General features: G+C 39.0%; 1 protein-coding gene across 3 annotated transcripts in view; it reads right to left on the bottom strand.

Annotated features, from left to right (window-relative positions):
* Nucleotides 1–8,339: 8,339 nt before the first annotated feature.
* The window catches only part of Hsd17b12 (hydroxysteroid 17-beta dehydrogenase 12), a 229,380-nt gene continuing 219,932 nt past the window's right edge, over nucleotides 8,340–17,787 (bottom strand). For all 3 annotated transcript variants that reach the window (XM_074044646.1, XM_074044645.1, XM_020186052.2), the window contains 2 exons: nucleotides 10,113–10,262; nucleotides 8,340–9,348 (listed from right to left, as the gene is read on the bottom strand). In XM_074044646.1, the coding sequence (XP_073900747.1) occupies nucleotides 9,244–9,348; nucleotides 10,113–10,262 (255 nt within the window). In that variant the 3' untranslated portion in view covers nucleotides 8,340–9,243. The remainder of the gene's footprint in view (nucleotides 9,349–10,112; nucleotides 10,263–17,787) is intronic.

Here is a 17,787-nt window from a genome sequence, read left to right as displayed (position 1 = left end):
TCTCAGGTTAAGGGAGCAGGGCAAAAGTGTGTGAGACACCTCGAGAGTTGGTGGAGGGGGAGGGTTGAGCTTTTCCCAGGAAATAGCCACAAATGAGGTTAAGGGATGGATAACAAAAAAATTCAGTTCTCACAGTTCTTGTGAGGAAGACTCACAAGAGAGTGGATGCATCATCCACCATTGCACTGGCTAGCCCTCTGGGTATAATTTAAATGTTTTTTCTTTTTTGAGAGTGCACTCTAATTGTGTGTGTGTGTGTGTGTGTGAATTTTTTTAAAGCACTGGACAAAATTTAATTTACTCCTGGAGTTCCAGTTCATCTTATGAGCACTTAAGTTGACATTTTTTTCTGGCATGCTTAATTTATAAAACTTTTGTGTGTGTGTGTAAGCATCTTCAAAATGATTCTTAAACTGCTGTTAAAAGGTTAATGTTACATTCAAGGTAACAAAAAACAGCGTGTTTGTTTTAAAGATCTCTGTTACAAACTGCTTAAGCTTTTTACATATGAGTATGTAAACTTCTTGAGGATGGTTCTTACTATAGAGTCAATGTAAAAATTATTACTCTGTTCTGTTACTTTTAAAAAAACAGATTTTCAAACTTATTTCAATCAGATCTCACTAGGATTCAGTTAACATTCTGGCTCAAACCAGAGGAAGAAAAAAATAAGGTGGGGGTGGGGAGCCACTGCCTGCAGCAGGAATCTTAAAATTTGGGTAGTTAAAAATGACCTTAGCCTGTTCCATTCTGTCATAAATAAAATCTGGGATTTAATTCTCTCTTATAATACATGGGTCTATTAACAAATGGGCTTTCTATAAGTTGTTTTTATACAAAAAATAATTTTAAGGTTGCTTTCTTTATGGATTCTTTTTTTCTTTATACAAATATAAGACTCTAAGTTAAAAGGTTTTATAAGTTATTTTGAACAAGTAACAAATATATATATATATATGTACATATATATGTTATTAAGGATATGGGTTTTAAAAAATAAAAGGTTGAAAATATATTTTTAAATTTAAAAAAAGGATAAAAACAAGCTCCCCCAGGAGATACAAAATAAGTTGTCATAAAGATACAAAGTAAGTTGTCATAAAAAGATAGAGCTTATAAATGCTTATGTAAGTGATTGAAGTTGACTAAAATCCAGTTACATTAAAGGTTTTGTAAGGTTAAAATTTAATATACTGATATTAAACTTAAACTTAATTCTCTAAGCTCATAACAAGACTATCTTAAAAATATTATATTGTTCTTAATAACATTTACAAAAACTGTCTTAAAGTGGTTTTTGCTTGTCAAAATAACTCAGAAATTTTTGGTGCTATATGTTAATCCACAAATTTGTCAAGACAACAAGAGTTTATTAAAACACAGAGAGGCAAGAGGCAGCTGAGCACAGGAAGTGCTGCTGCACTGATAAGAGACAAATTCACTTATGTAAAGCAAAGTTAAAAAAAAAAAAACCAAAGTACACCCTCCAGATGGGATAAAAAAACAAAAAGGAGCACTACACTGGAGGTCAAGACCTCCAGTTTTTATTGGAGTCAACAGAGTGGAAAGGTTAGTTTTACTCCTTCTACATGTTGGATGGAGGGAATTTTTGGCCTGGGAGGGCCAGATTGGGACTGTTATTTTAGGGGGGCTCCATTGACAACAGGTTGGTGGGAGCCTGCTGTATGTCATGAGCCATCTGTTAATATCAACAATCTGGGATGAGATCCCTTATCAACATCTGAGCCACGATTCTTGGCCATTAGGTCTCCTAACTCCACACTCAGTCCCCATAAATATTTACCTGTGTTCTCTGGTGATTTTTGTTAGGGTTTTGACTACAAGATAACTAAGTCGTAAGTAAATAAAAGTTCATTTAAGAGTTGGTTTATGTAAAATTTTCTAGATGACTTCATGGTTAAACAACTAAATTAATATGTATATATAACCTCTATAGAGCTGTGATGCTGTTGCTGGTTCCTGTATACTAAATACATTTATGTTTTTCAAGTATATCAAGCCTTCTAAAATACAAAATTTAGATAAACACAGTAACAAAAAGTTAGTGGTACTGATATACTGTTCTGTTAGTTGCTAAATTGTCCATCAAAATTTTAACCATGACTCTTTTAAGTTTTTGTCATGATAGTTCTGATCCTTCTGAGACATTTACAATCAAGTCCATAAAAAAATGATTAGCTTTTTAGACATCTGCTTTTGTTGGATTTTGTTTTGTATTGTCCTTGTCTAAAAGCCACTGTCTAAGGGCCACTCCTTCTAAGCCTCTTTGTTGCTTAAATTTGACCAAAAGGGTCTAGTTGGCACTGACTCCCACCTGATCTGCTCATTATTCCCCTCCACCCAACATGGGACCAAAACCAACCAAACAAACAAAATCCAGGAAAGAGCAAATCCTCACTATGAGAACAAAAATGACCAAATCAAAGAATATCTTCCAATCTCGCCTGGTCTCAGAAGCTAAGTAGGGTTGGGCCTGGTTAGTACTTGGATGGGAGACAGATCTTCAGAAGAGACTGCTCAGAGACAGTTTGGAGACAAGGGGGGAATGCCATCAAAGTTCAAATGCCAGACTTCTCAAAAATAACCAAGGCCGAGAGGATTGAGGAAGTAGTTCTTATACATGTGTGGCCATCTGACATTAAAACCCTTCCAGACACAAACTCTGGCTCTAAACATGTCCTTTGATACTTAAAGATGGTGGTTTTAACTTTTTTAAACAATGCGTTTTCTTAGACATATATGCTGATAATATATTGTTGCCATGGTAATTCTACTGTTTTAAAAAAAACAATACAACCTAAAAGATACTGCTTTTTTTTTCTCACTTCTTGATGGGTTGCTGTGTTAAGTTTTATCAAGGTTGTGAAAAAATACCTGACAGAAACAACCTAAGGTTTCAGAGGGTTCAGTCCATGGTTGCTTGCCCCAGGCACTTGGGCAGAACTTCATGGCAGTGACAGTGTATGGAAGAGAGCTGTTCACCTCCTGGCAGACGGAAAGCAGAAAAAGGGGGGGGGATACCAGAAGAGGTCAGAGCAAGGTCACAGTCCATGGCCCACTTCCTCCCATAGACCCCACTTCCTACTTTTACCACCTCCCAATTACATCATCACACTATGAATCCATCAAGGAATTCAGCCATTCATTAGGTCAGAGGCTTCAGGTCCCAATCACTTCTCAGAAGCCCATCGGCTGGCAAAGAAGCCATGAACCTGTGGGGGACATTTCATATTCAAACCAGCAACTGTGAGGCTGCTTATTTTTGGCTTTGTTTTAAATTCCATTTTTCCCTCTACTGGTTTAGAAGTTTTACACTGTATTTTTCTTGTGTTTACTCGAGAACTTTCTCATTGTATGCTCAATGCAGTCTAAAATTATCTGGCATCAAGATGCCCTCTTGTAAGCCTTTAGAACGTAATTCTGATCAACGCTTTCTTCATTCACATGCTCTTGTGTATCAGTATTCGTCTCTGTTTTTAAAATCCCATAAAGTATGGGCAGATGTTGTGGTGCACATCTGTAAGCCCAGTTACTCCGGAAGTGGAGGTATGAGGATTGTGATCCAAGGTCAGCTTGGGCAAAAGGTGAGACTCTATCTGAAAAATAAACTACAGGAAAAAGGGCTGGGGGTGTGGTTCAAGTGGTACAGTGCCTGCCTAGCAAGTGCACGACCCTGAGTTCAAAATCGCAATGCCACCAAAAAGGAAACAGATATTTTCATCCACAAATTTTTGTATAAAATACAACCACCTGCTTCTCAGTTCCTTACAGGCCTTTCCTTCTTACATTCCCAGACCTGTTTGTGCATGTCACAATTTAATCACCATTTTTCTGTATTAGTGATCCTTATAATAGTAGTGTGGTTTAGAACTGATGGCATTTTAAAGTTAATGAAATACTTGACCATGCTTCTGACTTCCGGCTTCTATTGTGAGTGTTCAGAAGTCCGGATGTGGATGATGTTCTTCTGTAGGAGATGTGTTTCTGGTCACTTTTATGATACCTTTGACTTGCTGGTTCTCAGTTTCATGCCAGTCTATCTAAGTGTAGAACTCTGGCTTACAGTTTGTACCTGTGAGTTCCTGCCTTTTGTCATTTCTGAAAAGTGTCATGTCTTTATTCTCTCTTCCTCTCTCATGCTTTCCACTCTTGCTCCCCTGAGCTGCATGACAGATAGATACAGGTATCATGCATCTATGTACATATATACATATGTGGTGCGACTGGGGATTAGACCCATACATACTTGGCAAGTGTTCTAAAACTTGACCACACCCCTAGCCCTTTTGTTTGTATTTTATTTTTTGAGATAGGGTCTTCCTAACTTTGCCCAGGCTGGCTTCAAACTCACAATCTTCCTTCCTTTGCCTCCCAAGTAACTGGGATTACAGAAATGTACCACTATGCTTGACCTGCATGAATTCTTCACATCTACATTCCAGGTCTCTAATTCTCTCCACCTGCTTTATCTGCAACACAATCCATTCACTGCAATTTTAAGTTATGTTCACCATCACTATGGTTAATACTGACACCTTAATGGTATTGAGAAACACCTAGAAGATTAGCAAAGCACACTCTGGGGTGTGAGATGTCTCATGAACTATTTTCCCTGATTGGCCTTAAACCACAATCCTCCTAATTTCAGCCTCCCAAGTAGCTAGGATTATAGGTGTGAGCCACCAGTGCCTGGCTATACCACATTTTCTTTACCCATTCACTAGTTGATGGACACCTAGGTTGATTCCATAGTTTGGCTAATGATGACTAGTGCTGCTTATAAACATGGGTGTGCAGGTGTCTCTTGTATGCTGACTTACATTCCCTCAGTGCATGCCCAGGAGTTGTAGAGTAGTTCTGCTTCTCAGGGTTGTTTTTGACAGTTCTGGGGTTGGAACTCAAGGCCTTGTACTTGCCAGGCAGATGCTCTACCACTTGAGTCACACCCCCTTGTTTTTTTTTAGAAACCTCCCTGCCGATTTCCATGGTGGATGCACTAATATACATTACCACCAATAACGAATCCTTGCCAGTGTTTGTGGTTGTTTGCTTTAACGACTGCCGTTCTGCCTGGGCTGATTTGCATTTCCTTTATGGCTAAGAATACTGAACATTTCTTCATGAATTTATTGGCTATTGGTACCTCTTTCGAGAACTATCTGGCCAATTCATTTGCCCATTTATTAATTGGATTGTTTTATTCCTTTGGTGCTTAATGGAACTCTTTCTATATTCTGGATACTAATCTTTATCTGATGTGTAGCTGGCAAAGGTTTTTCTCCCATTCTATAGGCTGTCTCTTGATTCTGGAAACTGTTTCCTTTGTTGTGCAGGAGATTTATAATTTGATATAATTCCATTTCCTGACTCTTGCTTTGACTTCCTGGGCCACTGGAGTCCTATTCAGAAAGATGCTACCTATGTTTCCCTATGTTGTCCTGTAGGAGTTTCAAGTCTTATATTTAGATATTTGATCCATTTTTTAATTAACTTTTGTACAGGCTGAGAGACAGGGATCTAGTTTCAGTTTTCTACATGTGGATATCCAGTTTTCCCAGAGGCAGTTTTTGAAGAGGCTGTTTTGTCTCTAACGTATGTTAATGGGGCCTTTGTTGAAAATCAGGTGGTTATAGCTGTGTGGGTTTATTTCTGGATCTTCTATTCTGTCCCATTGGTTTTTGTGGTCTGTTTTTGTGCCAGTACCATGGTGTTTTTGTCACTATGGCTCTGCTCTTTTTGCTCAGGATTGCCTTGGCTATTTGAGGAATGTGTGCTTCCATGTGAATTTTATTTTTTTGTGGTTCTGGTATTTGAACTCAGGGCCTCGCACTGCTAGGCAGTTTCTTTACCATGTGAGCCACTTCACCAGCAGGCATATAATTTTTTTTGTCATTTTCTTATCTGACTGGTGTAAGGGTATTACTGGCTGCACAGAATGAGTTTGGTAGCATTCCTTCCCTTTCTATTTTATGGAATAGCTTGAAAAGAAATAGAACTCTTCCAAAGAACAGTAAAATAGGCAAAACTTCACAATTCATTAAATGAAGGTATTACCATCTTGACACCAAAACTAGATCAAGAAGTAACAGAAAGACACAGGCCAACTTCATAAATACACACACACACACACACACACACACACACACGCAAATACCCCAAGTGAAATGCTAGCAAACTGAATTTAGCAATGTATAAAGGTAATGAAATATGACCAAGAATATAAAGGTGATTTAATATTATGACTCAACCATACTAAAGCAAGGCTCTGAAACACAACTCCTCAGGAAACATTTCACCTAGGATGTATCTCAATGTATGGGGCCCTAGCTGTTCAGGGACATACAGATATGCTCTCTTCTCAGACTCCGCACTAGCTGGTTTGCCTGAAATACCCTTCACCCAGGCAACTGAAAAGTTCACCAAGACTGTTCAAATGCCCTGCTCATGAAGACCTACCATGTGTCCTGTGTTTTCAATCACAAAGTTCCCACCCCTGCCTCACACACTTGATTTTCCAACCTCCTCCCCATACTTCATTTTTCCCCATAGCACACATACTACATTATTTCCTGTTTATTATCCATCTCCTTCCTTTGATTCCCTCCCATTCTAACCCCTCCCTAGCACAAGTGGAAATTCTGCAGCGGCAAGAGTATTTGTATGCTTGTTCACTGTTGCTTCTCTAACACCCAGAAGAGAAATGGTTGGAACTGAAAACATGCACAGAGCAATACATCTGAAACCTGTAATATGGAAGTCAAGTTGGCTTACATCCTTTTGGGATTACTGGCCATATTGTCTATTTTGCTTGCTTTTCAATGAGATGTTAAACAAAAGTTGCAATATGCCATTCACGTTAAAAATTAAAGAAAATCCAATGTTTGTGCTCATGCTGATACAATGCTTTATCATTTTTCCTTCCCTTTTTTACAGCTTTACATAAAGCTCAGTTCTACTGTATTTTGATGAGTAAGTATCAAATGAGAACTTGGATTTCCTCTCTCTAGGGGAGGACCAATAGAGGGAACGGGAGACTGCTCACATCATCTGGAGCAGCTAGGAACTTACTCCAGGAGCACGTGGAACTGCACAGGGGCGAATCAGACTGATACAAATCAATGTCACAAGACACTTCCTCAAATGCTCCCCATGCCCAAGGCAGAGTATTTTGCATGTCAGTGCAAAAGGACAATGAGAAGAAAAATATCAGTTTTTATTCTGCAAGGTAAGTCTCTCTATATAATTATCTTTTACTCTTCTTTCTTGGGCTAAAATCATATCTGAGCACACATCAGACCATAGCTTGACTCTTAGAAAATGCTTCCCTATTTTAATGGTTTTGAGTATTTCTTTTAGTAAAATTTTTTTCAAATGTCTTGAAAACTACACTTTTGTGTCATTACCTTCATCCTTGAATTTCAAACAGAAGAGAATACTGGCCAAGTAGAAGCAGTCAAAACCATAACACAGTTTTGAAACTGCCAAGGGATTTCCTAGCCAGAATGACAACTACTTTCTAACCAGGATAAAAGAAAAAGCATTTTGTGTCTGGCAGTGTATTGGTCTTGTAAGTCAATCCTTCCCCTATCTACCCATAGTAACTTACATATCACCTTTCCATTGAAATCACCAGCCAACCAACACGCAAACACATATGACATTGCCCAAGTCACTGTGAGGCTACCATCTCCATTACAACATGACAGGAAAAAACGGGCAAACGGTGACAATCCTTTATTCTGAGATTATACTCTTCCTACTTTTTTAGATGGTAAAATTTAGTTGGCTAAATTAATAGCTATGAACACCTAACACCCCATTTAATACTATTTTACAAATTTATTGGTGCTAATTATACAAAGGGCTTTCATTGTGATATTTCCATATATGTATATAATGTATCTTGATATCCACCTCCTATTGCTCTTTCTTATCCCCCTTTATGTTTTACAATCTTAATAGTTTTCATTATTCTGCTTTCATACATGCATGCAATGTACTTTGGTCATATTCAACCTCCCCATTACCTTCTCCTTTTGTCCTCCCTCCACCTATAGCCCCCCCCCAACAAGAGTCCCACTTTTTATATTCATGTCACTTTTTTTTGAGTTCAGATTCTGCATATGAGAGAAGGCATGTGGTATTTCCTTTCTGGGTCTGAAGGCCTACCTTCTGTGGCTGTATATTTTGCAGTACTGAATTTTTCCTTGGTGACACCAGTTGAGAAGCAGAATAAAAATCAGTCTTAACTTTCATTAAGCCAGAATAAATAGCGCCATAGTTTCAAGTATAAAAAAATACAATGTCATTCAACACCATGGTTTTATCATATTTTATTAAAGCCATTATACCAGTACCTATGGGGAACAGTTTAAAAAGTACAATATGATTTCCTTGATAACATTACTATTATAGAAGTAGTAATGCTTTCACATACTGCTGCAGTGCAGAAACAAACAAGCCTGGGGTCACAGGCTGTTTCCTGCATCAGGGTCTCAGGGTGCCATCGTAGGTTTGATCTTGATGTACATTTTGGCCCATATTACCTTTATAATTTAATCATACCATATAGTAGTTACATACATTTAAACCAAGAAGAAGTAATATGTCAAAGAAAACATATTTTAGTAAGCTTCATGTGTCAGAAATAACTGTCTACTGCATAATTCTTATGTTATTAGCTACTTTTAAGAAAGAATAGTTCCATATACGTATACAAAACACACACTTAGAAAACATCATAAAGATCCATAACTTGAACTATATGCAAATTGATTAATTCCTACTCCCTCACAGTGTTAAAAACAAAACGAGTAAGCTAGCTATTATATTTCATGGTTTGTTTCAGAGAAAATGTAAGAATAATGAGCACTGGCATTTTGGGCTAGACGGAATTGTTGCGTTTTTATGTCTGACTCTTTCATTCTGTGATTTTTGCTATAACTGTGTTCCTTCCTATTAAGTTGTTCTTGGTAATATTAGTTTTATATCTATTTGATATGAGTAGTTACATTAAACTTTAAAATTAGTCCTAGCAGTATCCAGAATACATGTGAGGAACTCCTAATGATGCCTTCTGTTTTCCTCCCGATTATGACGACATTTAGCGATGTTACTGAGTTATTGAGAAGACAACTGAGGGTCTGGGGGACTGGGGTCACCTTGCAGTGAGCAGGCACAGGCTGAAGCATCTGGCCAAGTCACTCAGTGAGTCATTAGCTCTTAGTTCTTCTTTGTCTTCTTCAGATAGCGAGCCCGCAGGGACTTGTTGACACCCATGACTAATTTATAATAAATCCACTGAGGCAGGATTGAGTTTACTGAGCCCTAGGGAAAGAAATGGGGGAGATATGTAAGTGTAGACTACAACTTGAGCTAAATTGAAGCCAGTGTTCTTACATTTTACTCCACTGTTATTTGTAGGTATATATTAAAGCTTTTGGGTATCCAGCTGTTTTTTGTTTTTTTCCTACCAGTACTGGGGTCTGAACTCAGGGTCTTGGGTTGCTAGGCAAGTATTTTACCGCTTGAACCCCCAGTCCTTTTTTTTTAAGATAAGGTCTCACATTTTTGCCTTGGACTATGATCTTTCTGCCTGCCTCCCATGCAGCTTGGGTTTACAGGCATATACCATGCTCACCTTGTTTTTTTTGTTTTGGGGTACTGGGGCTTGAACTCAGGGCCTACACCTTGAGCCACTTTTTTTGTGATAGGTATTTTTGAAATAGGGTCTTGAGAACTATTTCCCCAGGCTGGCTTCGAACTGCGATCCTCCTGAACTGTGCCTCCTGAGTTGCTAGGGTTACAGGCGTGAGTTGCAGGCGTCTGGCCCCACCTTGTTTTTTGACTAGGTCTGGCTAACATTTTTGCCTGCGCTGGCTGGCTCTGAACTGCAATCCTCCCACCTCTTCTTCCTGTGCAGCTGAGGTTACAGGCGTGCACCACAATGCCTGGTGGGCACAGTTTAAAATAAAATATAGATGCTTTGGTGATAATATCTAGCCAACATATTGATGATAATATACCGTGCACTATTTTGTGACACAATGGGAAAAAAAACCCCAGAAAGTATTGATTTGGGACTTACATACCATGACAGCGTGGATTAAGTATCCAGTGGTCCGGGACTGCAAGCCTACTGTTTTAATTGCAGACTTCACAAATGTCTCTGCAGAGGGCTTATCCAAAGTTGGCTTTCGGATTTTAGCCAGTTTCGTAGCTACAAAATATGGTAGGACACTCTAGAAAAACATAAAACACATGTCACTGATTAGGAAGGCACACACTTGGAATTGACAGTGATGCCTGATTGCTGTCAGTGGAAGAGAAATTCTGGTGAAATCTAAAGTTTGTCTAAAGTCAACTTGATAGAACACATGATAGCATAAAATAAATGATAAAATTCATACCGATGAAACAAAATTTAAGTCTAGGGAAAGTGTTAAAAATAAGCAAACATGACTTTTTGAGCCTTTAAAAGGAAGACACTAAGTAAAAATCCAGACAACAGGGACTACTAATAGGATACCCTTTCTATCCTGACTAAGTGGAACAGCGCTAAGGAAGCAAAAAGTACAATTTTTTTTATTTCTCATTTTATCCTTCTAAAGAGGAACACTAATTTTCTCAATAATCCATGGTTATTTAAGCTTATTCTATCAACTTTCGTTCTTTTAAAACAAATATTTCCTTTTTCCAGCTTTAGGCTACCACTTTTCTTCCCTAGTTTCTTATCATGCTGTTTCTGAAGTTGTATAAACTGATTTTTTTTCCTGTGTTGCTTGGTATCAAACCCAAGGCCTTGTAAATGCAAGGCCAGCCCTCTAATACTAACTACATTCCCACTCTAAACTCTGCTATGGATAAGATAGGACCACCTCTTTTATTCCATTTTTGGGAAGAGATGGTATAACAATATGGAAAGTGCTTGGCTAACTAAAGGACACCCGACAGGACAGGAGTGGTTTGACAAATCTGAACACACCTTTTAGAGGAATTTCACTAATTTAGTTTCTTCAATACATATGCTTGCTACATTTTGGATGTGACTCAACACACAATACAAGGAAACACATACTGAACTGTGATACAAAGAGTTTCTTTCTGTGATTTGGACATGGAAGTTCACCAAAAGAATGAGTGTATCCTCTTCATCGCACAAGTGAGAAAGGAAAAGGATAACTCATAATGAAAATTCTATTCCATACTATAGATTTCCTTTCTGCTGGGCCCTAGAAGAAATGGTTCTATGTCTATTTGTGTTTTTGAATATATGTGTGTTTTTGTAATTCTGTTTTGTATTTTTCCACTACCAAGTATGAGCCAAAGAATACAACCAGTTATCCTTAATCTGTAAACTGAAACTTCAGTCCACCAGTTAAAAGCCAAAAACCTAAGCACCTGACCTCTGTCTTTGTCTTTCTCATCCCTGCAGTCATAAACCCACACTGAGAAAGCTAAGTCACTAGAGCACAGCAGTCACTGGACCAACTTTGATTAGGTAACTTTTGGCTTCTGAAAATTTATTATTGGAATCATCACCATACATTCATCCCCATTTAACAAACAAAAATGTTATTCCAAGTCATTAATTTGAAAACCATTTTGCTGCACAGACCAGAGATATCTCAAACTGCCACAAAGTAAGCCAGGGAGCGCGATGGGCAGGTCAAATGTTTTTCATCAGGCAAAGCTGAGCAACAAGGTAAAGCAGAATGTATGTACTTACTCTGATCTCAATAATGAGAAGCTAACCCATCACTTCTAAGCCTCAGGCCATGGTGATTATAAAAAAATACTGAAAAATTGTTCCCATATATCAATCACAAGTATCCTGCTGAGGACACTGTAAAGTTTTGATTTTCTCAAAATAAAGATAGTCTGATAGTTATACCTCTAAACTGCATTATAAATCTTTGTTCCTTTCTTCTTTCCCTTAATGTGCATATGGCATAAATTGCACTATTTAGAGCTTGTAGAGGAAGTAAGTTGCACTGCCCAACTGAACCACTTGATGGTGCCACAAGCTAACTCATCGTTCAGCTAGACAGTGGAGAATCTGCAGAATCCCTGCACACTCAGTAACTCCCAGCTAAGTTACATGTTTCCAACCAAGAAATTCAATTCTATTCTGGAAATGATATTTATTTCTACCACAGATTTAAAATCAAGGTGGCTGATGCAACCTAATAGTGGACAGGAAGGGTTCAAAGATGAAATAGCTTTTGAGCTAAGCCCTAGGAGGAGTTTACCTGATAAACAATAAGGGAACAGAGGAGCATAGAAAAGGAGATGTGAGAAAGCATGATGTTTTCAGGGGAGCTGCAAGTAGCTCAGGTCAAACACTGGCAATGTTTGATGCAGTGATAGGAGGGAGGCAAAGTGGTATTTTAGGCTAAACCCAACTGCTGAATGGTGTCAAGTGCTAGAACACAAGCTCCATGAAGACATGGTCTTATTCACCACTGTATTTTCCATGCTCATCAGTGCCTGGTACATGGCAGGGACACAGTGAATAGTTACTGAATGAATTACAAAATAACACTTCATATGGACAGCACTGAAGAATATTATTTCCAAAAGTTTTAGATGTTCTGAAGCTTAAGCAAGATCACCTACCTAAACAAAGGCAAACCTACAAATCTACCTATTTGTGAGGAGTTTCACATTCTTCAAGTTACGAAATATTTCACAATTATGGAACATTTCAGATTTTGTAAAAGTAAAGAAATATCTTTTATATCAAAACTCAAGATACATCTTTAAATTGTTAAACAAAAGTCCAAGAAATGACAACTAATCCATTTCTGTTCTTATTCAGGAAAATATCATGAGAAACAGGTCAGGAAAACACCCACACCTTTTTTTTTTTTTTGGGTGGGGGGCGGTAACTGGGGTTTGAACTCGGGGCCTCACGCTTGCTAGGCAGCTGCTTTACCACCTGAGCCACACCTCCAGCCCGCCACACTTTTTAGGAAGTATCTGGGTAAAACAAAATTTAAAAGTTGCTTAAGCTCAACAAGCTGCCATACAATTTACCAGCTTAGAAACAACCTTACCTTGACAGCTACAGATGTGGGCAAGTATCCTGTTTTCCAGATTTGGAATTCCAAACTGAAAATAACTAGCAAAAATTGTTGATGCTTTGTCCTTGCTCAGCCTATTTTAAGAGAAACCCCTGTAACTGACATTTTTTGCTCACTCACTAGAGCAGGTTGTTTAGGTAACAGGCCTTCACAAAACAGTTGAGGGGATCTTAATTCAGAACAGTTGCTACAACTTCAGACCATAGGGAATTGAACACTGACTCTTAGAACTTCACATGGCACTGCATCTTTTGTGTAAAGTCAACTGTGTACTAAATATGCCTTCTCAAATTTAAAAATAACCAGAACAGCAGGGTGCCAGTGGCTCATGCCTGTAATCCTAGCTACTCAGGCAGCAATCTGGAGGATCAAGGTTTGAAGCCACTCTAGGCAAATAATTCACGAAACAGCCAACACGGGGTGGTGGGGTGGCTCAAGTGATAGAGCACCTGCCTAGCAAGTGTGAGACCCCGTAGTTCAAACCCCAGTACCACCAAAACAAATTTCAATAAATAAAATAAAATATAACCAGAACTCATCACAATGCTTTGGGAAAGTGTGGCTCTAGTCTTTGGCACAGGAGATTCTATACATGGTGTTTTTCCTATATATATTCTTAGAGGCTGAGGCTCCTGGCATATCAGGGAAACTGCACTTCCTGAAATCTTTGTGTTCATCTACCATTTCAGGATCTGAAGTCTTCCAGAAAGTCTGAAAAACTACATAAATATCTTCTAGTTTTGCACTTTGCATTACTCTACTTTTGGACCATGAAATGAGCCTTTCCACAAAAGGCCCCTTGATTGTCTCATTGTTAAAAACCCTTAGAGATTGTAGAAAATGTTAGGAAAAAGGAATTGTTCTGATGGCAGAGATCTCTGGTTGCAAACGGCAGTGACAAAAAAAAAAAAAGTGCCCCATAATAACAGTATGAATTTTAGCATCTCAGCCCAAAATAAGGGAGTTCAAAATATTGTGCTCTGCACAAAGAAAATCTTTTGAGAAATTCTGGCTGACTAATGACCCTACAAATGACCTACCTCCAAATATGTGGAATTTATATTTGTTAACATTCAAGGAACGAAAGAAAATCCCCATAGCCACATGAAAAGCATTTGGGAATATAGTTGTGCACAGAAATAGTCCCTGATCTTACAGAGCTTACAGTCTGGTAGGAGGTGTTGGTTAAGGACCCTGATGACACAGACTGCTTTTGCAGTTAAGTTGATCAAGAAAGGCCTCTCTGGTTGTTGATGAGGAGAGGCTGCTCAGGTGTGGTGACATGCAAGCCTTTAAGACTGAGGGGAACTGCCAGTGCAAAGGCCCTGAAGTGAGAGTGCTTAGGATGTTTCAGGAACTGCAAGGAGGGCAGAGAAGCAAGGAGAGATGCAAGACAGGGTGGAAGTTTGAAACCAGAACTCATGGTTTACGATGAAGAAGACGAGAAGTCATGGGAGAATTTTAAACGGAAGAATACAAAGACTGGATTTTGCTTCATGAGGTTACTCTGGCTGTTGTGAATGGATTGTAGTGCTACAGTGAGTAGGGAGGCCAGATAGGGAGACAGTACACAATGTTCAGGGTAAGATACAACGGTGGCTTAGCAGTGGAGGTCATGAGAAGTAGGCAGATGGGACATGTTTCAAGGATAAACTAAAGTCAGTAGGAATTCATGATGGGTTGAATTCGGGATGTGAGGAAAAAGGTAGTGGGATAAAAGGGGAGAACACCAGCATTGGTTTAAATCAAACCAACTTGGAAAAATACAGTTGTAAAGGGCCAAGAAAAAAGATACTATTGCTGACAAAAATGGGGATTCATCTGGCTGGAGTCCAATTATTCTCATAAATGTAATTTTACAATTCTGAAGCCATTTCTCAAAGTTGGTGCAGTTGACCAGAGATGAATACTTCCATTGAGAATCTTTATATTGCTTTATAGTACTATTTAAACTTCATTTACACTAAAGACACACTCCATTACCTTCTTTTATTGTCATTGGCAATTAACAAGAAAAATGGAGATTTATGTTTTCAATTCCAGTAGCCATTTCTCAATATTTAGCTTTCTAGACCTTTGAAGCTCAACAGATCTATATGCTTACACTAAACTGTAACATTTTAGCAAAATATTAAAGAGAAGTCTCTTCTTTCATTAAAATGTCTTGAATTTTGTTTTCTCCTTTGTCTTAATTTGTCCCATTTGTTTTCTAAATATTATAGATGGAATCAAACCTATTCTGATTGAAAAATCACATTTTTATCTGAATTAACAAAACCATCAACTCATCACCAAAGACAGAAGCACTGGCAGGTAGTAACTTAAAGGACTGGAGGCAGAAGTCTTGCTAAGGATGAGAAAACTCATTTCATTTTCAGGGCAGCTCAAACCTACAACCACCTCCTCTGGCTTCATGTGGTCTCTCCCTGCTTCCTTGCCTTTCCTCTGGTAAAGAGTCAGGCAAAGTAAACCTTAGGCACAGTTTCAGTTGGCAAACAAGCTTCTAGTCCATAGCATTTCCAGACCTAGCTTCCCAGTCCATGGAAGAAAAGTGGCACAGGGCAACACCTCCGTGAGAATTGCAGAGCCGTGCAGACAGTGCAGACGGCAGACTCTGGAGTTCTGCAAACCCAGGTCAGTAACTCCTCTCCACTTGCCCACATGCTGGAACACATGCCCTGGCTTTACTTCCTTCCCAGCACCAGTCACCGTATTGATGGATTTGCTGACCTGCTTACTGTCTGTGTCCCCGCCCACTAAATGTCAACTCAACCACAGCAAGGACTCCAGCTGTTCTTTTTGCCACTGTATTTCCAGTTGCCAGAATAAAAGTAGCCTCAAAATATTTCTTGACTCAAGTACTAAAGAATGCAGTGTATTACCTCACTGATGGTGGAATGGGTATAAGCATCTGTCTGTCTCTTTCTGTCTCTTGAAGGCAGGGACAGTGTCTTATTTATCTGTTTCCTCACTGCCTAGCTAAGAACCTGGCAAGCAACAGGCACTTGATGTTTGACATGAACTGACTTTAGGCAAGTTACATGAATTCTATTGATTCTTAGGTTCCTACTAGTAATTGGGACCAGGTTACTATCTAGCTCACCTGAGATTATAAAATAGGCAAACCTGGGGTATACTGTAAATGCTCAACAAATGTGCGTGTCTTCCCTCTCTTTACAATTCCACATAATTTCGCTGGTTGCTCTACTTTCATATGGCACATCATTCACCACACTTGCCAGAAGGGGAAATCAAGGCTGGAAGTAATAAAGCAACTTTCTACAGATCAAACGATCACCAAGCGGTGAAAACACAACTCAGATCTTAGGCTGAAGACCTCAAGCTCGGTGTCCTCTCTTCACTGTCCCTAAGTAGACAGGTGACTATTATAGTTTGCATAAAACTGCAGACTGGGTTGAGGGAGCACTGCAGTCACCATGCTTTCACTGAGACGAAATATCCAGGTGGGGCTTCCCAATTTCTCTTTATAAGGTAGGTTTGGGAAGCAGCCATCATTAACGGGAGGTGTGGCTCAAGTGGCAGAGCACCTGCTTTGTAAGCTCAAAGCCCTGAGTTGGTTGCATTATTTAAGGGAAAGTGTAACAGAAGCATGTCTTAAAGAGCCTCCTCACAGACAGCTTATTATTGCAGAGGACACAGTAGTTACTACACAGCAGAAAGAATGGGAACATGACTGGAGGGCTTAAATCAACAATACCAATGAGGGGCAGATGGACACTGTGTCACCACATTGATGCCCTGAAGATGACACACAGCACATATGTGATATTTTGGTAGGGGAAAGCACAGCCTGAATGTAACTATGGGGAAGCAGTGGTTAAGTCCTAAATGAGGAATGTTCAAGAACAGCGAGGAGTGCTGTGCCCTTCAAAACTGTCAATGTCAGAAAGACAAAGACAGGTATGGATATAGTCCAGATCAAAGGATGCTCAAGAACAGAGACACTCAATGCCCAGTTCCAGACTGAATGCTTTACTGGAGAGCAATAAATACTGTAAGCATATTATAGAGCCCAAAACTGATACATTAGGTCAGAACATTCTATCATCTACTGTTGGTAACTGTGTTGTGGTTATGTAAGAGCCTATCCTTATTTTTCAGAACAACACACTCTAGTACTTGGAGGTAAAGGGCTACAGTATATGCAACTTACTCTCCAATGATAAGACAAATGGGGTAAAATGTTAACAAAGAGTGAAGGGCATTAGGGCAGTTTTTGTGCTGTTTATTTACTTAGGTTTGGTTTGTTTGATTTATTTGAAACAGGGTGGCACCATGAAACCCAGGCTGGCCTTGAACTCAAAATCAGTCCCTCCAATGCTGGCACTGAACCCAAGGCCCTATGCATGGAAAGTGGGTGCTCTACCACTGAGCCACACTCCTTGTACTGTTTTTATTCATTTTATTTTTTGCAGAGCTGGGGATTGAACCCAGGGCACTCTACCACTGAACTACATTTCCAGCCCACTGTTTTTATTCTTAAAACTTTTCTACAGGTTTGAAATTTCTTACAAGTGAAAGACTTTATAAAAACAAAACCAGGCTTGTGAAAACTTTGCAGAGTAAAAGTTCCTGAGGCCTAGTTGTAGTATTTATTTTTAAAAATTATTTTATTTTGAATTATCATACACTAATGTATGAGGGGATTTCACTGTGGTGA

Source organism: Castor canadensis, chromosome 1, assembly GCF_047511655.1.
Source record: "Castor canadensis chromosome 1, mCasCan1.hap1v2, whole genome shotgun sequence".
Classification (NCBI taxonomy): Eukaryota; Metazoa; Chordata; class Mammalia; order Rodentia; family Castoridae; genus Castor; species Castor canadensis.
This window is presented reverse-complemented; position numbering and strand designations above follow the sequence as displayed.